Source organism: Pseudophryne corroboree, chromosome 4 (genome assembly GCF_028390025.1).
Source record: "Pseudophryne corroboree isolate aPseCor3 chromosome 4, aPseCor3.hap2, whole genome shotgun sequence".
Taxonomy (NCBI): Eukaryota; Metazoa; Chordata; class Amphibia; order Anura; family Myobatrachidae; genus Pseudophryne; species Pseudophryne corroboree.
Genome location: NC_086447.1, coordinates 484,165,620 through 484,190,325, shown reverse-complemented (window position 1 = coordinate 484,190,325; position 24,706 = coordinate 484,165,620). Strand labels below are relative to the sequence as shown.

Genomic DNA, 24,706 nt, shown 5'->3' with positions numbered 1-24,706 from the left:
CTCCTATCACTCCTCTGATCAGGAAGCTCCCTCAATAGCTCATGAAACCTGATACATTTGTGTCTCTCTCTGCACTGCATACTGTCCTGCTCGCATTCTGGCTGCCTTGTTTTGCTGCTGCACCAGAGGGAGAGCGAGTGATGTCATTGTGTTCTGGCCGAGGGGCTCCCTGTCAGAGGAGGGCCAGGGGTACATTATCCACTGCGCCCCTTCCCCCCTTAATCTGGCTATGTTGAAGACACTGGAGAAAGGCTCACTTATAGTTCACAAATGTGCTCTGTTAGGGCTAAGTGGGAAAACACTAAACTATGTAATACACCCCTCCCCTAGGGACAGTGACCTGACACCTAAAAACAAGGGGTAACCCTGTCTAACTTTTTGGGGTGCCTCCATTTATGGGGGCAAGAATTGTCACTCCACCCAAAGCTACTGTACATGTAACAGTAGGTTTTAAGTTTTTATTAGAGAACTGGCAGAGCACAGGCTGAGTACTGTATGTGCTTCTTGTTAGGTTGCCATGTATCTGCAGAGGAAGTATTGTATATTTTTATATCTCTTTCAATATAACAACAGTGTTAAAATTTTGGTTCCTGGGCATAAAATCACTGCATCACTGGGTTTCATGTGATTCCCAATGTGGAAATCCAGTGTTGGGCTGTGAAGACGTGATTACACTCCTGTGATAGATATCAGTCTAGCATTAGATCATTGTTACATGCTGTGGCAGGGAATAGATACAATTAACCAAAATATAATGTCATGCAATTATTGAAAATATAAAAATTACTTTCTGTTGTCAGTTTTACAATTTGTATGTCATTTTTATTTATATTTCATAATGTAGCGGTCTGAAATGAACAAGATAAACATATATTTGTATATACGTATGACATGTGCATGGGTAGTAAGTCTTAATAGCTATTTATCTGTTCAGGCGGTCTAATCATATTTGAAAATGTAAGCTTCGTTTCAATGAATTATATATTTGATCTGTACTGTATAGTTATTTTTTCCTCTAACATTTCAAACAATAGGCAAAAAAATGCATTAGTCAGCATGTGTGGAGCAAGTTAATGTGATTTTAAATCATGTGCTGACAAACTAAAGCAGGAACACAGTTCTAATGAGCCCATTTACATTTGTGGGTTAGAAGCCTATAAGGCTGTGATCAAAAAATGGACACCCTAAGGGCTCCAATTATGAACAAACCATAACCCGTTTAGCACTTACTAAAGGGGTCATGACCTATAATCACTATTTAGTAAACAGCGGTAAGCATATTGTACCATTGTTTGTTACCGTACCTCTTACATCATCTATAGATGGGAATAGTTTTAGGGCCAAATATGATAGGTAGTGGGTTTTTGAACGTGCCTAGGTTTTTGGTATTAGCAGTCAGAAATAAACCGTAAGTGCTTTTGCCTTAATAAACTTTGCTGCTTTAAATCTTTGCCATATAGTTTTACAGGATATTATATATATATATGTTGAGCCAACTATAATTGATGGACTGCTGTAGGTATATACAGTACTTGCACAAGTGAATCAATATGATGTAATAAAGTCAGCAGATATATATATATATACCCATACTTTGTAAAAACTCTTTAAAACATTTGGACCATGGTTATTGTCTGCCCCTTCATACCTTTATTATGCCTGTCCTGAGTTTCTGTAGCATATAGGAGTTGCTGCTGTGCCCTTAAGGTGAACTGGAATCTGTCACTGCTCCCACCCTTATTGCTATGCCACTGTTTAGAGGGCTGCTTTGAGAGCAACACTGCACAAAAGGCTATTCCAAACAAGTGTACTTTGTAACAAGACCATGGGCGTATCCGGGACTTAAAGTGGCACTGGAGAGGTTGTGAAGGTCATTTTCCCCGCCACCTATCCCCTCCCATTAGGCAGAGTGGTGGTCTCCTGGCCCTATGTCTATGTCTATGATCCATCCCTGGCAATCAGGCATGTGCATGCTGAGTGTGCTTTGACCCCAAAGTTTCAGAATCATACCAGCCCGAGAAGCAGGTACCACCCTGTCCCCTGGTCCAGCCAGCCCCTGTATCTGATCAATCCACTAGACCTGTCCACAGTACAGTTTGTTTTGTATATGGCTAAACTGTAAACAGACACTGGCATTTGAGTGGAGGGAGCGTCCTTTTAAATCAATCACACAAGCCACCTTTTCCCTTATGTGCTTACTTTTACTTTTTTAAATAGACATTTTTTGACTTAAATATTTTAGCCATCTGTTCCTGAATCCTGCAGCTCTAGGATTTTCTGCGTGCTCACTTGATTAATTTTGTAAATTGTTTCTCCTTTTACAACACCCACTCTGCCAATTCTGGCTGTTATTAGCCATATCTAAAAGTCACAGATTATTCAAACAGCTTACTAGAACTCATAAGGAGTATGCAATCCATGACGCTCTCAATGACTCCATCACCATGGCGACAAAATGTAATCTGCAAAATCAACATTGGCTCTCTAAGGTCTGATTTCTCTTAATATTTTTTCTGGCTTTCTTTGTCACCTAATCTCTGTGATCTAACTCAGTGTTTCAATCACATACATTTCACATACGCAACAGAAACACTGCAGAGTTGCATGACAGAAAATCATATGTAACAATAAGAGACATATATAAAGAGCATTGTAAAATGTAATCATGCTGATTTTTATTTGGTAAATGCTTATAAATCAGTTGCTGATGTGTAGAACCATGATTTTTATTAACAAAACATAAGAGCACTATTTCTCTCCCCCAACCGCCAATGGCTCTCACTTTCATGACGGAGAGGGTAAAAGCCAACAGATGTGAACCCTGCGTCAGCACAGGTAAGCATTTCAGGAGGGCAGGCTGAGATGACCGAGTATAAGCCAGGTTAATTTTACTAGTAACCACATAAAGCAGATGACTGCATGCCTCTAATTTTTACTTTACAATCATGCAGCATATACCTGGATTACTTACCTTGTATATTTTAAACTGTAAATGTTTATTTCCTACAAAAAAACCTCAATATATAACACATTTTTAAATCAAATATCTTTCCATCAGGAACATACATGCAGCACAAGACAGTAGTACCTCCTGTTACTGCGTTGGAGCCGACACTGCAGACAGACAGTCTCTGGGGGCAGCCCAGACTCTCTGGGACCACCGGAGTGATGAAAATGGGGGTTGGGCTGTGAGGCCACTCCCCTTCCTATATGCCACACCCCTTACATGGAGTCTTTCTCCTGCACCAAGTGTCATCAAGTCTAGTGATACCTCTGATGTTACACAGGCCGCATTACCAGTGATTGTGTACAGATCTCATTACCAGTTTTATTGCAAATACCCCATTACCAGTTATACAGTATTGCAAATGCCCCATTACCAGACATAATCCACAGGCCCCTATTATACTGTACAGGCCCCATTATCAGTCATAGTACACAATCCTCTTTACCAGCCATATTGCACAGGCTTTATTACCAGTCAATTTGCACATGTCCCATAACCAGTTATATTCCACATTCACTATTATTAGTAATACTGTAGAACACAGACCTCATTACCAGTTATTTTATACATGTCCCATTACCAGTCTTATAGCCCAGTTCCAATTACCAGTCAAACTGTACAGGCCCCATTACCAGGCATATTAACCGGGCCCCATTTTCAGCAAGGCTGTCATCAGAAATTGTGGGACCCGGGGCTGACAAAATAGGCAGGGCCCCTCCCATATACATGCACCCTGATACAGCTACAAAAATACATTGAATCAGCCAGCTCCGCATCATATAAAATGATAAAGCCAGCTCTGCATAATATTCTCCAGCTCCCCTCATGTGTCACTCCAGCCAGCCCCCTCTAATATGCCCCTCCAGCCAGCCCCACCTCATGTGTCACTCCAGCACCCTCATGTGCCAATCCAGTCAGTCCATTGTGTCCCTCCAGCCAGCCCCCTCTAATATGCCCCTCCAGCCAGCCCCACCTCATGTGTCACTCCAGTCAGGGCCCCCCCCCATGTGCCCCTATATGCCACTCCAGCTAGCCTCCCCAATGTGCCACTCCAACCAACCGCCCAACGTGCCTCTACAACCTGCCACCCTCAGGTGCCCCTCCAGACTCAGACCAAAGGAACTCACCTCGTGCATCTGCAGCTGCTCCTCCTTTAGACAAGCCCTACCACACGCTGGATCTAAGTACTGTTCCTGGCACGCCAAATCACCTGTACAGGCCCATTACCAGTTGTATTATATTGCCTTCCTTTAAAACAAAATAATTTGCATTTCCTTCTCCTTAGGTGTTGGTGAGTTTGAGACATAAACGAGTCGCAATGATCACCTTCATGCCAACTGTCATTCTGGGTGTAGCCTGTTCCTCACTAATCCCTCGAAGTTGTATGTGCACATAAGTCACAGCACAGTCAATGAAACAATAGAATATACTCTAGTGGGCAGCTGCAGAGAGTTCGGAGATATGTTTAGGTGGGTCCATAAATAATGTTTCAATAACACTTTTTCCATAACAGAGAAGTCCCACATACAGAAACATGTTTTCACTTTTGTTGGGGTTTGTCAGAGCTGAATAGATTATTGTTCCACTGCCATATACTAAAAAGATGTCTAACCCATTATTGGGAAATCCTGACGTCATCTATCATGTAGTTGTCATCTCTTCATTGAACTCAATCATCTTTATTACTTCTGTTTTGCAGCCATCGATCATAATGTGTTACCATGACTGGTTTCCACTTCTGTGATTCCTCTCATTTTGACTTTGTCAGAAGTACAATAAATTGTGATATCTAGTTAGTCTATTGCAGTGGCTAAGATCAGATGTAGACGCTGTGGAGCTTAGAAGTGTCCCCAGAAGGCGATGGGCCATCACCTGGTACTCTGGTCAAGAGGCCGGCAGCCTGAAACCTGAGGTGCTTTGTGCCACTGGTGCAGCCTGAGCCAACATTGCCTCAAAATGCATTAGTAAAGGACAGCACCTCTGCACCAGTAAGGCACTTTTGCAGAATGCACTTCTTTTTCAAGTTGCACTATTTTTCCTTTGCCCTAGCCGTCTGGCTAGGAAAGGATCATTTTTTATTTGAAAGGCTGAGACCAATTTATTTCTTACACTTTTTTGTATTTTTTGACGTTTTTCACTACACTTTTCTTTATGTGTGTTTCACTTCTGTGGGTGATTCTCCTGATGCTTTCTATGATAAAGAGTCCATTCCCCAGGGGGAAGCTTCGGAGAACCCTATGGAGAAAAGGGCAACCCCAAGCCTTTTGGAGAAGTGAAACCTGAAGATCCTTGCTCCCAAGGAGACTTCTGGCTTTGGGAGTCAGGGATTCAAGCTTCTGGCTTTGGGGGTCGGGGATTCTGAGCTTTGGTAAAAGGTGACTCGAGGATTTCCTTTTCCCTTCATTGGGGCCTTCTGGCACCAAGGGGATGAGAGGGAAACAGGCCCTTCTCCTTTGGAGAGGGTCAGAAGACCCAAGCCGGCAGCACAGGTTTTGAAATGCACGGGGTGAAGTGGACCACGCACTTAGGGCTTCAGTTAAAAAAAAAAGTTTGGTCATTAATTCAATGGTAATGACACTGGTTGTGATGCCATCAGTAAGGACTCCTATTCTAATGTCATAATCCTTTGATGTGTCCATAGGCATTTCTATAATGGGTGCAGTCTTGGCCCATGGGTCCAGGTTGGCCCACACCGCACACCCTGCACCTGAATTTAATTACTTATTTTACCTCTCTAAAGTCATAGGCATTTTTATAATGAGTGCAGTGTGAGCCACCACACAACCTTCACCCATATATTATACTTACCCCTCCAGAGTACCGTGGCACTGCAGTGTGGACACTAATCACTTGGAAAATGGCCACCACGGCCATTTCCGAGTGATTTGCACATGCGCACTGGAGATGTCCTCAGTAACAAGGTGTGGGCGCACATGCGCAGTAGACACTGGCATTAGGCTGCACACGTGTCCCCTCCTCTCTTAAAACGCCCCTCTCCTGAGTCCAGCATCAGCGATACTAATGCCGAAGAAATCAATCGGACAGTGGCGTGGTGGACATTTTCCTGGTGATTTTTGCATGCGTAGTAAAGATTTGTCTATGTGAACATGGCGGGCACCATGTTTTCAGAGACTCGAGCATACGCACTAGAAATTAGTCTCCAGTAATGCGGCGGGAGACATGTTTCCAGATACCTGCACATGAGCAGAGTCTACAGCGCCGCAGAGAGAAGGAGGCCCACAGAGAGGAGTCTGCACACGAGTTCCCTCCTCTCTTAAGCCGCCCCTGGTTGTGTCGCTGAAATATTTAGTTCGATGCTATCATTATTGTCACTATGATGTGACAAATATCACTCACTAAGCAGTCTCCATTTTTGATGTACTGTAGATGACTGGGTTAGCATTCCAAAGTGTCTCACTGTGCAGACATAATACGTCAGTTCCTGGAGTTGCAATCACCCCCAAGTTCTGCAAAATACTGATATATTCCTATTTTGGGGCATCACTAAGGTTGGGTACACACCTGAATGATATTGGGCCAATTTGCTGTATTTGAACAACAAATCATCTACATTGTATGCACAATGCGCACTCCGGTGGGTCGTATGCGTCATCCTCTGGTTGGCCGTGCTGCATGGCCAACCATATGATCTCGTGGATGATTAGGTGCCGGTCGTGTAGTGTATACAGCCAACCGGACAACCATACGATACAATACAATACAATACAGTATATCCCTTTGACAGCACAGCCCATTATTAAAATTAGCCAGAGATCGTTGTAGTGTGTAAGGAGTAACGATAAATCATATACGACCATGCAATACTATATATCGTTTGTTCATATGTGATATTAGACAGTGTGTATGCACAATATCATATGTTCTGGGCTCAAGTGAAATTGGATGTAAAATTGGTCCAATTAAAAGTCGTTCAGGTGTGTACCCAGCCACACTCAATCAGTTGTCTCTTGTACCTGTTGATACATGCAAGCGGGTTTCAGAATGTGTTATGCTCTCATGAAAAGGAGTTTGGTGTACTAATTTTCTCCAATGACAATCATGCTAATGAACATCATGTAGTATTTGATCTGGTTCCACAAATATGTTCTGGAATCCATTTCTTGATAGCAACACCTTTTATAGTGAATCCCTAATGTCTCTAATCTATTTGAGTGCAGTTCTACTTTGCACAATTTCTATTTACAACATTACACTCTTTGGAGTTCTTGCTCCAGTCAGTGCTTACAACCATTATGATCTTGTTGATGATTAAAACATTTGTAATGCCATTAGTATTGTCAGGGCAGTCATCAGGGGGGGGACTGCGGGCTCTGGAGTCCCGGGCCCTTACAGAAAGGAGGCCCCACCCTGGCTCCTTCCACCAATACCTGGAGAGTATAGGCTGCTCAACAACAGCCGGCTGATACTCGGGAAGGACTTCTTAAAACAAGCCTTCCCTGTGCATCAGCTCTCCGTGAATCATTCCTACAGGTGGAGCATTGCGTTCCTGCATGTAACGTCACAATGTGTGACATCACATAGGGTGGAGTGGTGTGGCAGAATTTTTTTTTTGTGGGGGCCCTCTCTATTTTGTCAGTCCCGGGCCCCACAGTTTCTGATGGCAGCCCTGAGTATTGTCTCTGTGTTCCTATAAGATGTTACCAGTAATAGCAGTCATGCATATATATATATATACAGTACATGTAGCATGAGCTAGACAGAGAGTATGTTTTGCCATAATAAGTGGAATGAAAAGGGTCACTCTATATGCTTGTGTAGAGTATATGGTTTCCCTTTAAATTAATTGTGTATTTTATTTATAAATAAAGAACAAAATAAATGACAAATTTATTTAGCCTATACTGTAGACTATATAAGGTACAAAAACAGAGTATGGAAAACATACAAAAAAGATAAAGACAAAAGACTAAAATATGCAAGAAAAAAATGAACAGTAGTAACTTCCCTCTGAGATATACAACGCGTTCATAGACAGACCGTACACTTCCTCATGCTGTGGAAGAGGGAATTCTGTGACCAAAGTACAGTAAGGGTATGTCAATGCAAAATGCATTCAATATTGCACCCTAAAAGGGGCATATGACTTGCAGGAATTCAACCTCTGTTACAACTTGCAAGACGATGATGTTGAAGTCTGTATGCCACGTCTGTTCCTTGAACACTTCTATTAGACAACAAATCATGCAAATCTTTCATAACTGCAGTGGCTGCGATATAATAGCAGTCTTTGGGTGGTATCCAATTATCCGCGATCACTGACGCGCTGGGGGCTTCCAAGTAACCTCGATAAGCCAGCACGAGCCACGGCTTATCAATGATTTCGTTTCACCTGCCTCAAGCAGGTGAAACCAAACCCAGAAAGCAGACCTATTTTCGGACGAAAACAGAGCTGTTTCTAGCGAAAACGCACAGGTTTTATTGAACCTGTGTGTTTTCATGAAACTTTTTCTTTTTATTTACAGGCCACCAAATTGGATAGTCTGTAAAAAAAAATATCAGTGAAACGTCTGGAAAAACTATGAAATTTTTTTAGTTTTTCACTCCCGATGTTTTCCACGGGTAATTGTATTTCCCCCTTAAACTGTACTGAACACATGTTTTTCAAAATAACCCTATTTCCCTCAATGGGGTATATTTACTAAAATTCGTATTTTCCCGTTTGAGGTCAAAGTTCAATCACGAATGACATCGAAAGTGTAAAGTTGCAACTTTTTGAATTTAGTACGACTAATTTACTAAGCTGTCGTATTCTGCATTTTCGGATTTAACGATGTCGATGTCATTCGTTTTTTTTGGCAGTGTTTTACGTGAGTGACTTGTAAAACACTGCCGACTTTAATACAATGAATCTCGGCCGGATCTGAGAGATCCGTGCTGGGCTTCATTGTGCACCTTTGAAAAAATTGTAATCAGTGTTAAAAAAAAAAAAAAAAAATTGCGTGGGGTCCCCCCTCCTAAGCCAAACCAGCCTCGGGCTCTTTGAGCCGGTCCTGGTTGCAAAAATATGGGAAAAAAAATTATAGAGGTTCCCCCATATTTAAACAACCAGCACCGGGCTCTGCGCCTGGTCCTGGTTCCAAAAATACGGGGGACAAAAAGCGTAGGGGTCCCCCGTATTTCTGAAACCAGCACCGGGCTTCACTAGCCAGATACATAATGCCACAGCCGGGGGGACACTTTTATCTAGGTCCCTGCGGCCCTGGCATTACATAACCAACTAGTCACCCCTGGCCGGGGTACCCTGGAGGAGTGGGGACCCCTTCAATCAAGGGGTCCCCCCCCTCCAGCCACCCAAGGACCAGGGGTGAAGCCCGAGACTGTCCCCCCCATCCAAGGGCTGCGGATGGGAGGCTGATAGCCTTTTTGTCAAAAAATGAATATTGTTTTTAGTAGCAGTACTACAAGTCCCAGCAAGCCTCCCCCGCAAGCTGGTACTTGGAGAACCACAAGTACCAGCATGTGGAGGAAGACCGGGCCGCTGGTACCTGTAGTACTACTACTAAAAAAATACCCCAATAAAAACATAAGACACACACCTTGAAAGTAAAACTTTAATGCATACATCCACACCTCCATATACACATACTTACCTATGTTCACACGAGGGTCGGTCCTCTTCTCCATGTAGAATCCATGGTGTACCTGTTGAAAAAATTATACTCACAAAATCCAGTGTAGATGGCTCCTCTTGTAATCCATTTGTAATCCAGGTACTTTGCAAAAAAACAAAACGGACATCCGACCTCGCACTGAAAGGGGCCCCATGTTTAAACATGGGACCCCTTTCCCCGAATGCCAGAAACCCCCTCTGACTTATGTCTAAGAGGGTTCCATCAGCCAATCAGGGAGCGCCACATTGTGGCACCCTCCTGATTGGCTGTGTGCTCCTGTACTGTATGACAGGCAGTACACGGTAGTGTTACAATGTAGCGCCTATGCGCTCCATTGTAACCAATGGTGGGAACTTTGTGGTCAGCGGTGAGGTTACTTTCGGTCAACCGCTGACCACAAAGTTCCCACCATTGGTTACAATGGAGCGCATAGGCGCTACATTGTAACACTGCCGTGTGCTGCCTGTCATACAGTACAGGAGCACACAGCCAATCAGGAGGGTGACACAATGTGGCGCTCCCTGATTGGCTGATGGAACCCTCTTAGACATAAGTCAGAGGGGGTTTCTGGCATTCGGGGAAAGGGGTCCCATGTGAAAACATGGGGCCCCTTTCAGTGCGAGGTCGGGTGTCCGTTTTGTTTTTTTGCAAAGTACCTGGATTACAAATGGATTACAAGAGGAGCCATCTACACTGGATTTTGTGAGTATAATTTTTTTAACAGGTACACCATGGATTCTACATGGAGAAGAGGACCGACCCTCGTGTGAACATAGGTAAGTATGTGTATATGGAGGTGTGGATGTATGCATTAAAGTTTTACTTTCAAGGTGTGTGTCTTATGTTTTAATTTGGGTATTTTTTTAGTAGTAGTACTACAGGTACCAGCGGGCCCGGTTTTCCTCCGCATGCTGGTACTTGTGGTTCTCCAAGTACCAGCTTGCGGGGAGGCTTGCTGGGACTTGTAGTACTGCTACTAAAAACAATATTCATTTTTTGACAAAAAGGTTATCAGCCTCCCATCCGCAGCCCTTGGATGGGGGGGACAGCCTCGGGCTTCACCCCTGGTCCTTGGGTGGCTGGAGGGGGGGGGACCCCTTGATTGAAGGGGTCCCCACTCCTCCAGGGTACCCCGGCCAGGGGTGACTAGTTGGTTATGTAATGCCAGGGCCGCAGGGACCTAGATAAAAGTGTCCCCCGGCTGTGGCATTATGTATCTGGCTAGTGAAGCCCGGTGCTGGTTTCAGAAATACGGGGGACCCCTATGCTTTTTGTCCTCCGTATTTTTGGAACCAGGACCAGGCGCAGAGCCCGGTGCTGGTTGCTTAAATATGGGGGAACCCCTATCATTTTTTCCCCCATATTTTTTCAACCAGGGCCGGCTCAAAGAGCCCGAGGCTGGTTTTGCTTAGGAGGGGGGACCCCACGCATTTTTTTTTTTAAATAACACTTTCCCATCCCCTTCCCACTGATAAACATGCACGGATCTCATGGATCCGTGCATGCCTATCCAAACACGGCAAAAAAAAGCAGGTCTGTTTTTTTTAGCACTTTTTCACGAATTGTATTTCAGCACGGCAGTGTTTTGCTATTGTCGGCAGTGTTTGTGATTTGCACTTTTTAGTAAATTCCCGATTTCTACCAAATTGCAGGCGTATTTGACCGATGGTGTATTGATTCGTAATTTTTTCCTAGGACTTCCAAAATATTACGAATGCCCTCATCACTGCCGAGATTTTTGCTTAGTAAATTCCCGACATGACACTTTGAAGAAAAAACGTCATCTCGGTCAAAATCGGGACCTTAGTAAATATACCCCAATGTTTGGTAAGATAAGGCAGACAATATTCTTTTAGGGTGGATTTGTTTCATTTTTATTTAACAAGCTCCAAGCAGCTTGTATACTTATTATGTACACTTTCCTACTATTTACGGCAATGTGTAGAAATTGTGTACAGAGGTTTTGAGCATCTATGTGTGCTCACAGTAAAGCCTATATAGAGTTGGTTTAATCTTCTGTTTGTGACCACAACTAGGTTGAGCTTGATGGACAACTTGTCTTTTTTTCAACCTCATTAACTACTGTATGTACTCTTTACTATTTTACCACTTCTGCAAAAGTAACTAAATAAATATTTTTCCCTGGGCACATTTTATGTTTGCTTCCAACTCTGAATGTGGACAATAATTCCTTTCTCTGCTCTAAATTCCCAGAAACCATTATATTCATAGCATTAATATATAACAAAGAATGTTCACAGGTATAGTCTAATATTATACAGTATTTTGTATTCTCATTAGCATGTTCAATAACAATCATTTCACATAACAAAGATGATATAAAACATAATACAATATATACAGTATCCTTTGCTACCTTGAGTATGTGTTACAGTGCATTTCAATCTGCTGTCCATTGTGTATGTGTGGGTGGATCCAAGCTGTTATATATATTCATGTGCCAGAAAAACTAACAACAACACAATGTGGCATGGTCTCCACGAGCTCTATGAAATGCTTTGTAGATAGTGTAGATCATGCCTCCTGAATAATGGTCCACAATTCCCTAATATTCACCGGTGATGAAACCCTGCCATTTTAGGCACATTGAACTGCATCCCACATATATTCTATTGGGTTCAAATCCGGTAAACAGCTCATGGTGCCAAATTCAGATCAATGCTTCTCCAGCATTATCTGGTGGCTACGAACCTGTGTGGTGGCATATAGTTGTGCTTAAAGAACTCGCTACTGTCTGAGTGAATGCATGGCATAGACGGGTGCAAATAATCTACAAGGATGGTTACGTAGTGCCTGCTGGCCAGTAATGTCTGCAATGCATGCCAGCTGACACCATAACAGAGCTGCCACTGTCCTGGAGTGTTCCTTGTTGGCATGTGGAGTACATTGTCTCATGGGGTTTTCTGGCCAAACAGTTGGAACATCGACTCACTGCACCAGGCTACACATTTCCAGCCATCTTACATCCAGTGGTGGTCTCCATGAGCCGAGGCGATACACAGAGCCTTATGGTATGGGGTCAGCAATGGTGAGTGCGTTGCTGGCTCCTGTACCACATAGAAGAAAGGGGACATTGCACATTGTTTGAATGCTGATGTTACTTGTGGCCCAAGCATTACATGTTGCTGTTATCTGCGGCATTGACATATGCTGTTCAGATGCTACAATGCGATGTCCATGATCACCCAGAGTTTTCATCAGCCACAACAGTGTCACACGATGGATGCTTACCTTGATGTTGTGTAGTATCGGTACAACCTTGAAATTGTTGCATGTGAAAATCCAAATTTTGTTTGATTTTCGGAGATGGAGTAACGCATTTCTCTGCCAACTACTATCAAGCCTCATTCAAAGTACCCTATACAGGTTGGATCACAATATTTGGGAAACGCAATCAGGCTGATGATCAAACAACTGCGCGTGGGCAGCGTTTGCATTGCGCGTGCACACCCTCAATTTGCGATTATTTCTGTGAATGCATTATGCTTCAATGCAATCACATTTTGACTGACAGGAAGCCAACATTTAGAGGAGGAAACATGGCATTTTGTGGGTGTGTTTGTAAAAATGCAGGCGTGGGAAGGCGTTTTTCAGGTGGGTCTCTGACGTCAGCGATGACCACTTCCAACCTCTTGCTGAATTGTGGATGACCTTGTCTGACATAGATGGAAAAACTCTTTGATGTTTCGGTATTTACGTATGGTTATGCGATCACATCGCCCATTGTGATGCGTTCGCAATTTCTGCAATTGGTATTTTTATCTTTATTTCTGGGTGGAAATTATTTGATCGCAGCAACTACTTTTTAGCAAGATTAGTGATCCATCCTGAATAGGGTCCAGATTTGCTTCAATTGTGATACACTGCCATTGTCGCTGTGAATTATGACAACAGAATAGAGAGATATCTGCCTACAGTACTTACAGTATGGTGCTTTAACAGAGGTTACCATATAATGCAGGGGAGTTGTAGCATGTACTGGGAATGGAAGCAGATGTCTCTGTTTTCTGGTACGTGAGTGAGCACTACTGGTTAAAAGGTTTAGAACATCCCCTTTTATACAGTTTATTTTGAAATTTAAGCAATTCAAGTCCGGTGAATAACCTGAAATGGTACAAATATACAGCAACTGGTTAGCTAATTGAAGGGTACACCCACCCATAACACAATGTCAAACAAAATACAAAAAGCAACCAACTCTTAAAAGGTAGTAACAGTTTCTGTGAATAATCTGCACCCCTGTGGGTGATATTACACTGACCTGGTGACAGTCTGGATGTATTTTTAGCTTTCACTCTGTGATCACACGATTGTAATCTTAGTCACATATGTATTCTACCATGCGTTCCCATAAAGGTATCTTTGTATCCACACTTCAATGATAAGCTTTTCCAGCAAAACAATTCAGCTTTCCTTAATATTCCACACTTACATTTTAATTCTGTCACGTGTTCGTATAAAATTATCTTTATCCACCGCTGTATGCACAATATAGGAAGTATCGATATGGACCTTCTTTAAATAATACAAGTTTATTCCTCCACAATTAATCTGGACTGGTTAAGTTCATAAAATCAGAAAAGAATTGAATACCGGGAAATAGCCCCCATGCTGCAGCTTGCGGACCCGGTAGATGGTGTACTTAATACCGTCCTCTCAGATCAGCATCCAGGTCTTTCTCTTTCAACATGGGCAGCTTCTACGCTTTTCGGAGAGTCTTCTCTCCTTTGTCAAGATCTGGACAAAGGAGAGAGGACTCTCCGAAATGTGTAGAAGCTGCACAGAACAGCATTGTAGGCCCTGGGCAAAAGCAATGCATTAGGTCCCCTACCTACCCATTAATGGGAATAAATTAAGAAAAAAATCACTACTTAATGCGCCATATTTCAACATGATTCCATACTGTGTATGGCCATCAGCACTCTGATTGGTGGATGGCTCCAGAGCTGTAATTGACAGCTCTTTCATATCCTGCAGTAAGGTAAGGCCCCATCCACTGGCAACCACCAATCAGCATGCTGACAGGAATTCACTGTGTGGATGCAGGCTGTGAAGCAGGTAGATAATGCTGCCTGCCCCCTGGCCCAGCCCAACCCTGCTTGAAAGGCCCTAGAATTGTGGGACCTTATGCAGTTGGCCAGTGTGCTTATATGTTAAGATGGCCCTGGCCACCGCTTAGTAAATAAAGAACTGTGACACCAACTGTCAAACATGAAGAGTGAAGCATGATCATCTGGGGTTCTTTTGCTGGATACTGTGTTGGTGACTTACACAGTGACTGGTGCCCTAGACTTAAATGGATTCCACAGCATCTTGCAGTGCCATTCACTACCCTTTGGTCTACGTGTAGTTGGGCAAGGATTCATGTTACATCAAGGTAATGACCAAAAACATACCTCTAAGCTATGTCAGAACTATCTTTGAGGAAAAGAACAAGCCAGTAGGCTTCAAATCTTGCAATGGCCAACAGGGTCGGTTCAGGATCAAGTAGAGTCCAGCACGAAAAGTCCTTTTGGCGCCCCCATTTAAAAAACAACAACAAACCTATACTGTTTTTTTGTGTGTGCTAAATAAAAATACATCTTATGGTGGTATGGTGGTTTCAATATGGTGGTTTTTCTGCAAAGGGGAACCTCTGAAAAAATTGATCGTCCCTAGGCAGACAGTGTCTTTAGTTGGTATATACACTATTAATGTAGGAGATCACATTGTCTGGAAGATGTCTGTTTATGTAGGAATATAACCAATGTCATCACACATACAACAGAGGTTCAACCAGACTCGTGCCCCTCCTGTGTCACTTTCTGTGCATGTCCACTCCAGCCTCCTGCCCCATCTTTCCAGCCTCCTGCCATGTCTCTTCAGCCTCCTGTATTTCCAACTTCCTGCTTTGTGTCACTCCAGTCTTCTGTCTTTCCATCCTCCATTCATTCCATTCTCCTGTCTTTTCAGCCGCATGAACCATGCCACTCCAGCCTTCTGTCTTTCCAGCCTCCTGACCCATGACACTCCAGCCTCCTGTCTTTCCAGCTTTCTGCCACCTGTCACTCCAGCCTCCACCATCTCACCTTTTTTGTATCATCCTGCATGGTCCTCTTCACACTCCTCTTCCTGCTTCTTTTCCTTTCAGCGGCACAGTGTGGAGATAAGCTGTGGCATGAGCTGCGCATGTGCAGAAAGCACATGTTGGAGGTCATGTCTCCATGGAGAGCCGCTGGGCCCTAATGCCCGGTGGCTGTTGGCCACTACTGACAGTATAAAGAGATAGCATGGAGCATGCCTCTAACAGACAGTGCTGGCGGAGTGACTGTGGCTGCATCCATATGCCACAGCACCTCAGACAATAGCCCTGCCAGCCCTCCCTTTGAGCCACTCCTGATGGCCAGCACAGTCTCCAGAATTAAGCACCACTGAGCTTGTGTGTTATTAGCTGAACAGAATATTCAAAGCAAAGCGACCTACACATGCCACACATTTTTGGTAACTTCTTCAAAAGTGTGGGGAAGAACTTGCTACACAATGGGGGTAATTTCAAGTTGATCGCAGCAGGAAATTTTTTAGCAGTTGGACAAAACCATGTGCACTGCAGGGGAGGCAGATATAACATGGGCAGAGAGAGTTAGATTTGGGTGGGTTATTTTGTTTCTGTGCAGGGTACATACTGGCTGCTTTATTTTTATACTGCAATTTAGATTGCAGATTGAACTCACCACACCCAAATCTATCTATCTCTGCACATGTTATATCTGCCCCTCCTGCAGTGATCATGGTTTTGCCCAACTGCTAACAAATTTCCTGCTGCGATCAACTTGGAATTACCCCCAATATTTGATTTTCAGTGTAGAAAAACTGCACATGTATCTTTGTCAATTATATCTGAAAAACGTGGCTACTTAGATGAGTAAAATATTTAGATTCAATTTTGTTCAATAAAATTATTCTATGATTTATTTTTTATGTCCTGTTTTTTTTGTTCTATACTTTCATTTCAGAGCATTTGGAGACCTTAAACTGCTTACATTTCAATATTAACTCATAAAATGTTCTGAATAGTTTGTCTGGTATTAGTGACCACTGATGGTTTGATGGTGAAAGTGTTTTCAACACTGATGGGGTTCAGCTGATAGTGAACATCGGTGGAGAACCCCTGATTGTCAGTGCTGACTGCACTTAGCGCTGGCTGTGAATTGTATAGTGCTAAACCATCAATAGCTCAACAATCAATGATTTCTAGCCATAGGTTAAAAACCATCGTTCATTGAGGGCACAGCCGCCAGTGGTCATCCCCAGATGAGACAGTATGATGTGGTATTTTCAGTGTCCAGATGTAAGAGAGAGTGAGTATAGATGTGTGGGTATGTTTAACATTTTGGTCCTGAGCGGGACCAAGCTACAAGTACGAGTAATCCGACCATATACATTTTTCTGCAGAGTGATGCAAGAGTTTGAGACTATGGGGCTAATTCAGGTTGGATTGCTGCTGCAAACCAACGTCCAATTTCCCGATAATCGGGAAACTGCGCACGCACAGGACACGTTCTGCCCATGTGCAGAATGGATCCTGTGATCGCATTGCAGGATTGTGAACACCTCTGCCTGACAGGCAAAGGCATTCGGGAGGAGGGCCAGAGGCATGGGCGGCCAAAATGGGGGGGTTGCCCATGTTTTCTGGGAGTGGTGAGGCCATGGACTGTGTCCCATATACAGTTTCCTTGGCCTCACAAGCCGCCCTGCGACAGGTAGTCTGAGTAAGCTCAGGCTTATGCAGCCTGCCGTCGAAGATGAACATCGTATTGCAATCGCAAATGTAGGAAACAGGTGCACCTCCTCCTGCATTTGCATTGCTAAGGATTGCATTGAAAAGCTGAATTAGGCCCTAAATACATACAAAAGAACCAATAAGGACCTCGATAAGCAGAATGAGCCAAGATAGGGACCTACTTATTAATTAACAGCAATTGGCCAATAATTATCATTTCTTATTGCTGCTTATAGTGGCATTAAGAATTTAAGGATCACTGGTATGTACCATACATCACATCACATCCAGTGACAGGAACTCCATGATGTTTTAGTAGTAAATTGCTAATGCAATCATTTTACTTCAAGGTTTCGGACCTGGCTGCACTACTGTGGATCCCTCTTCTGGAAAAGTTTGCTAAGTGTAGCCATTTGAAGTTGTTGTTAGCTATCGAGGCTAATTTGCTGGATGCTTTGAAACCTAAAAGGACTGCTTAGGCAATCTAAACTTTGGATTTGTTCAACATACTGTACATACTGTACATTTAGGAGATGCTTAGTTTTTGTGGTAACCCCTGAAAATGAGTGCTTTTGGGGTATTTTTTTTATAAAATTGCCCCCTAGTGTTCCTTGATCATTTTATATATGTAATCCCTTCAGAGCCAGCCAGGATTCTTGTATCCACAGCCAAAACTGACTGCACATACCATGCAGGACTAGGAAAGATCAGCACATTTTGCTTAAACAGTTACGTTTCTTAGTTGAGTGGACATAGTGAGGCTACATGGAGGTGACAGAATAAAATGGGCCTTTTTTTCAATGTAGGATTTTACACCCTCTCCAACTTCATTGAACTCCCTCACCCCCAAGTTATGTTTCTCATTGCATACATTAATTGGCTGCAAGTACAAAGAGTAAAATATGGGTCCTGAAGCTTGTTACATGGTTTCATCTGCCAACAGACCAGCACGCGTGTTGTACTACTCATTACAAGTGCTATTGCTATTTAGGTGCTAATCCAAAATATACTCAGAAAAGCTTTACCTCTATTAGACTAGACACATGGGGACACGTCAGGATTGTTTTAGTAGGAGGTAATTTTATTTGTACTGGACTACATACATGAAAACAGGTCAGGATTCTTTTAGTAGAAAGGATATTCCACTGTCTGTCTATAACTGAAATTATTTCTAGCTCCTCTTGCTGTAATTAGGGAAAGAATAATGGGAAGTGTTGCATTCTCTAAACAGTGTGCCATATTTTACTTCCATGTGCATCATTGGGCTAACAATATGTAACAACATCCATTTATTAATAGTACTGTGATTCATTACCATGCATTGTTTGTAAAGACGAAAAGGGTGGTGTATCCGAATTGGGAACTGATAGCATTGTTCTCACTTATGTTTTAGTACATAAGGGCTCCTGTACCACTGTTCACCCTACCCGATGAAGGGTCCATAGCCAACCCGAAACGTTGTTACTCTCTGCATGCCCTCACAATAAATCTTCAAGCATTGCATCTTCGGAGTGTGAGTATTTGATTTTTTTTTTATTCAGGATACACCACCAACCTTTTGTCTTTACATGCATATTTTTTCAACAGATTTTGCCGAGGCAAGAATATGCCGATCTCTGTGTTTTTTTCATTTTTAATTGACAATTAGCAAAATTGCATGGTCAGTTAAGATGTTTTGTTTCTTAACTAGGTACTGGTATGACCAATATTTCCAGTCCTATCAAATAGTTACATTTTAACATAAGCCATTTGATTCATAAAGTTAATTCATCTTACAATGTCATAACTCTTAAAAAAAATAACTGGAACCAATAAAATATGCTTTCATTATAATGTTATTAAATTCGGCTAAACATATTTTACAAGTACAAGTGAGTAATATATGTAAACATGGATTCATAGTCAGACATTTTTCACATAACCTGGTTTTAACACAAAGGAGGTTTTTTACCAAGTGCAGTACGTCAGCTGCGCAGTTCAAAGCCAGCTTTGAACCCACTGTGTGATTCTATTTTCTGGGGAATAAGTTTGGGAAGTGTTATCTGCAAATTATGAAGTAGTTGCATCTAGAATTGCGGAGCAATACAAAAATGAGATTTTCTTTTGCGTTGTGATATTCAAATGAGATAAAGAGATGAAGAATGTGCATTTGTCATTGGGCGGATGGACCACAGGGCCATTTCCCCCTCCCAAAAAGATTTGAATTTGCACCAGCTCTGAGCTGGCACTTTCCATATTTCATTCTGAATAGTATTTCTAATGGGACTTGCTTTCCACTTCCACGCAATTCTTAAAATGTTTCACAAACACGCATGCATGCTTACACACACACACACACACACACACACACACACACACACACACACACACACACACACACAGGCATGCACGTACATACACACAATATGTAATAAATGGACAATGTTTAACAGAGAAGTATGTTAGGAGAAAATGAGAGGTAATGCACCTTGACGTGTACTGGGTGAACTATCGATACACACTGGTGCCAAAGGAAGGTTTTTGTTATGCGAATCAGGTGCACTTTGTAAATTACCTCCATATTGTCAGAAACTGTGTAATGCAGACATTCTTTAGTTTGTAAAACGACCATTTTCGATGGATACTTTTAGCTTTGATTGATTAACATTCAAAAGATCATATATTTTAGTTGAAAGGGAGCTAGTGTAGTAACTTTAGGCCTGATTCCGAGGTGGACACAATGCCAATTTTTTTTGCAAACGGCCGATGTTTAATCTACTGAATCTCAGTTTGAGTCACATTGCGCAATGGATTTAAGATGGCAGTCATAGTGAGGATGTGGATGCAGATTGACAGGTAGAGAGCATTGTCATCCGTTTGACAGGTTGACCCTACTTAGGTTGATAGTCACTAGGTCGACCACTATTGGTCAACATTGACACGGTCGACATGGACAAATGGTTGACACATGAAAATGGTCAACACAGGACAGGTCGACACATGAAAAGGTCGACATGGCTCCTTTTTTTTTAGTTTTTTTTTAACGTTTTTCATAGGTTACCATCCACGTGGACTATGATTAAGAATAGTAACCTGTGCCAAGTGCAGCTGTGAACATGGCGAGTGAAGTGAGCCATGCAAGGGGATGCGGTATACTAATTGGGGTTCCTGGTCATGTTACGGAAAAAATGACACCAAAAACAGTTCAAAAAACCATGTCGACCTTTTCATGTTTCAACCTGCCCTGTGTCGACCATTTTCATGTGTCGACTATTTGTCCATGTTGACTATGTCAGTGTCGACCAATAGTGGTCTCTTTACACAATTAATGGATCTGTAACGTGGTGCGGTGTCTCTGTACACAAGCAGCAGTCCACTCCCTCATCTTATCTCCCTCACCTCAACCTGCCCCTTGGACCCCCTCCCCTCCCTTCTTCTCCGCTCCCCCTCCCCCACTGCCTGCTCCCACCTTGCTCACCTCTTCAACCTATCACTCTCTACCAGCATCTTTCCCTCACCATTAAAACATGCTCTGGTCTCACCTATTCTCAAAAAACCCAACCTCGACCCTTCATCACCCACTAGCTACCACCCCATCTCTCTTCTCCCATTCGCCTCCAAACTACTTGAACGACGGATCTACAGCAGTCTCACAAGTTACCTCTCTGACAACTCCATCCTTGATCCACTGCAATCTGGCTTTCATCCACTCCACTCCACTGAGACTGCCCTGGTGAAAGTCACCAATGGCCTGCTTTCGGCCAAATCCAGGGGCCACTTCTCCCTGCTTATCCTTCTGGACCTCTCTGCTGCCTTTGACACCGTGGATCATCCTTTCCTCCTCCGCACACTCCAAAACATTGGCCTCTCTAGCACTGTCCTTGAATGGTTTACCTCTTACCTCACTAACCGCTCCTTCTCTGTGTCTTCCTCCGGTACCACCTCACACCCTTCCATCCTTCCTGTTGGTGTCCTTCAGGGTTCTGTCCTTGGCCCCCTTCTGCTCTCCCTGTACACGTCTTCCCTGGGTGCGCTCATTAACTCCTTTGGCCTTCTATACCACCTCTATGCTGATGACACACAACTCTACCTCTCCTCTCCTGATCTGTCTCCCTTTGTCTTCTCTCAGGTTTACAGCTGCGTCTCCGCCAACTCCTCCTGGATGGCTGAGCATTCTCTGAAGCTCAACATGGACAAAACTGGACTCATTATCTTTCCCCCAGCCAGAGTAACACCACCTACCAATATCTCTATCACTGTTGACAACACTATCATCTCCCCCGTTCCCCAACTCCGCTGCTTGGGCATCACTCTTGACTCCTCCCTCTCCCCCCTTTGCACCCCACATCCAAGCTCTTGCGCAATCCTGTCGGTTCCAGCTACGCAACATTGCTCGCATCACGCCATTTCTGTCCCAGAGTGCAACTAAACTTATCATCCACGCACTGGTCATCTCACGGCTCGACTACTGCAACGTTCTCCTCGTTGGCCTCATTTGCTCCCATCTTGCTCCCCTCCAATCTCTCCTCAACTCCACAGCTAGGTTTATCTTCCTATCCCGCCACTCCATATCTGCCACTCCCCTTCAACAAAATCTGCACTGGCTCCCATTCCCCTACAGAATCCTCTTCAAACTCACCTTCACATACAAGGCCATCTCTAATTCCACTGCTCCCTATATCTCCAACCTCCTCTCCCTTCATACTCCCTCCCGCCACTTACGGTTGGCCAACGACCGGCGCCTCTCCTCTACCCTGGTCACTGCTTCCCATGCTCGAGTTCAAGATTTTACCCGTGCTGCACCCTTCAGTGGAACGAGCTCCCCCGCACCATTTGACTCTCCCAGATCTTGCAATGCTTCAAATGGGCACCGAAAACCCACCTATTCATCAAAGCGTACCCTTCCGATGCATAACCTAGTCCTGAGGCTGCTCCTCCATCCCCCTGCCTCATGCCTTGACCATCTCTGCTTTGCTTACATCCTGCCATTAGGCTACCTCCTCCCGCCTGCTTGCACCTCATGTCATCTGTCTGCTGGCCTTACCTACTAGATTGTAAGCTCCTCAGAGCAGGGACCTCTTTCCTCTTGTTGGAAAAACCCTCTTTTTGTCACATTTTACTCACAGCCCTCTCCTACTCAGCGACCATCTTTACCCGCTTTTTCTCCTGCTGGTAAAGGCTCATCTTTATCTATGGCCGGGATCCGGTCTCTAGGTCGACAGTAACTAGGTGGACAGGGTTTCTAGGTCGACAGGGTCTCTAGGTCAACATGTTCTAGGTCGACAGGTCAAAAGGTCACCATGAGTTATTCACATTTTTTCTTTTTTTGAACTTAATAAATAATAATAATGGTGCAGTGTCTCTGTACACAAGCAGCAGATCTGTGATGTGGTGCAGTGTCTCTGTACACAGGCGGCAGATCTGTGACATGGTGCAGTGTCTGTACACAAGCAGCAGATCTGTGATATGGTGCAGTGTCTCTGTACACAAGCGGTGGATCTGTGACGTGGTGCGGTGTCTCTGTACACAAGTGTTGGATCTGTAACGTGGTGCAGTCTCTCTGTACGCAAGCAGTGGATCTGTAACGTGGTGCGGTGTCTCTGTAGACAAACGGTTGATCTGTGACGTGGTGCGGTGTCCTGTACACAATCGGTGGATCTGTTACATGGTGCTTTGTCTCTGTACACAATCAAGGGATCTTTAACATAGTGCACTGTCTTTGTACACAAGCAGCAGATCTGTGAATTGGTGTGGTAGCTCTTTACACAAGCAGTGTAGATATGTGATGTAGTACGTTGTCTCTGTACACAAGTGGTGGATCTGTAATGTGGTGCGGTGTCTCTGTACACAAGAGACTGATCTGTGACATGGTGCAGTGTGTCTGTACACAAGTGGTGGATCTATAACGTGGTGCTGTGTCTCTGTACACAAGTGGTGGATCTATAACGTGGTGCTGTGTCTCTGTACACAAGAGGTGGATCTGTAACGTGGTTCAGTGTCTCTGTACACAAGAGGCGGATCTGTAACAAGATGCAGTGCCTCTGTACACAAGCAGCAGATCTGTGATATGGTGCGGTGTCTCTGTACACAAGTGGTGGATCTGTAATGTGGTGCGGTGTCTCTGTACACAAGAGACTGATCTGTGACATGGTGCAGTGTGTCTGTACACAAGTGGTGGATCTATAACGTGGTGCTGTGTCTCTGTACACAAGAGGTGGATCTGTAACATGGTTCAGTGTCTCTGTACACAAGAGGCGGATCTGTAACAAGGTGCAGTGTCTCTGTACACAAGCAGCAGATCTGTGATATGGCGCAGTGTCTCTGTACACAAGCAGCAGATCTGTAACGTGGTGCAGTGTTTCTGTACGCAAGAGGAGGATCTGTAACAAGGTGCGGTGTCTCTGTACACAAGCAGCAGATCTGTGATATGGTGCAGTGTCTCTGTACACAAGTGGTGGATCAGTGAGTGGCACGGTGTCTCTGTACACAAGCAGCAGATCTGTGATGTGGTGCAATGTGTCTCTGTATACAAGCGGTGGATCTGTGACATGGGTGGTCATTCCGAGTTGATCGCTCGCTAGCAGTTTTTAGCAGCCGTTCAAACGCTATGCCGCCGCCCACTGAGAGTGTATTTTAGCTTAGCAGAAGTGCCAACGAAAGGATCGCAGAGCGGCTAAAAAAAATTTTGGTGCTGTTTCTGAGTAGCTCAAAGACTACTCAGCGCTTGCAATCACTTCAGACTGTTCAGTTCCTGTTTTGACGTCACAAACATGCCCTGCATTCGCCCAGTCACGCCTGCATTTTTCCGAACACTCCCTGAAAACGGTCAGTTGACACCCAGAAACGCCCACTTCATGTCAATCACTCTGCGGCCAGCAGTGCGACTGAAAAGCTTTGCTAGACCCTGTGTGAAATGACATCGTTCGTTGTAATAGTACGTCACGCGGGCACATTGCGCCGCATACGCATGTGCAGAAGTGCCGTTTTTTTGCCTCATCACTGCGCAGCGAACGAATTCAGTTAGCAATCAACTCAGAATGACCACCATGGTGCGGTGTCTCTGTACTCAAGTTGCAGCTCTGCCACATGGTGTGGTGTCTCTGTACAAAAGCGGTGGATCTGTGATGTTGTGTGGTGCCTCTGTATACCAGCGACAGATCTGAGACGTGGTGAGGTGTCTCTGTACACAAGCAGTAGATCTGTGACATGGTGTGGTGTCTCTGTACACAAGTGGCGGATCTGTAACGTGGTACAGTGTCTCTGTACCCAAGCAGTGGATCTGTAACATGGTGAGGTGTCTCTGTACAC

General features: G+C 43.9%; 1 protein-coding gene across 3 annotated transcripts in view; it reads left to right on the top strand.

Moving 5' to 3' along the window:
* Positions 1–24,706, top strand: part of SCML4 (Scm polycomb group protein like 4) — a 202,046-nt gene that overhangs the window by 129,695 nt on the left and 47,645 nt on the right. Inside the window, exon 3 of one of the 3 annotated variants that reach the window (XM_063919689.1) lies at positions 18,813–18,932. The exons of the other annotated variants lie outside the window; for them this stretch is intronic. Coding sequence (XP_063775759.1) covers positions 18,813–18,932 — 120 coding nt within the window. The remainder of the gene's footprint in view (positions 1–18,812; positions 18,933–24,706) is intronic. 3 annotated transcript variants of the gene reach the window in all.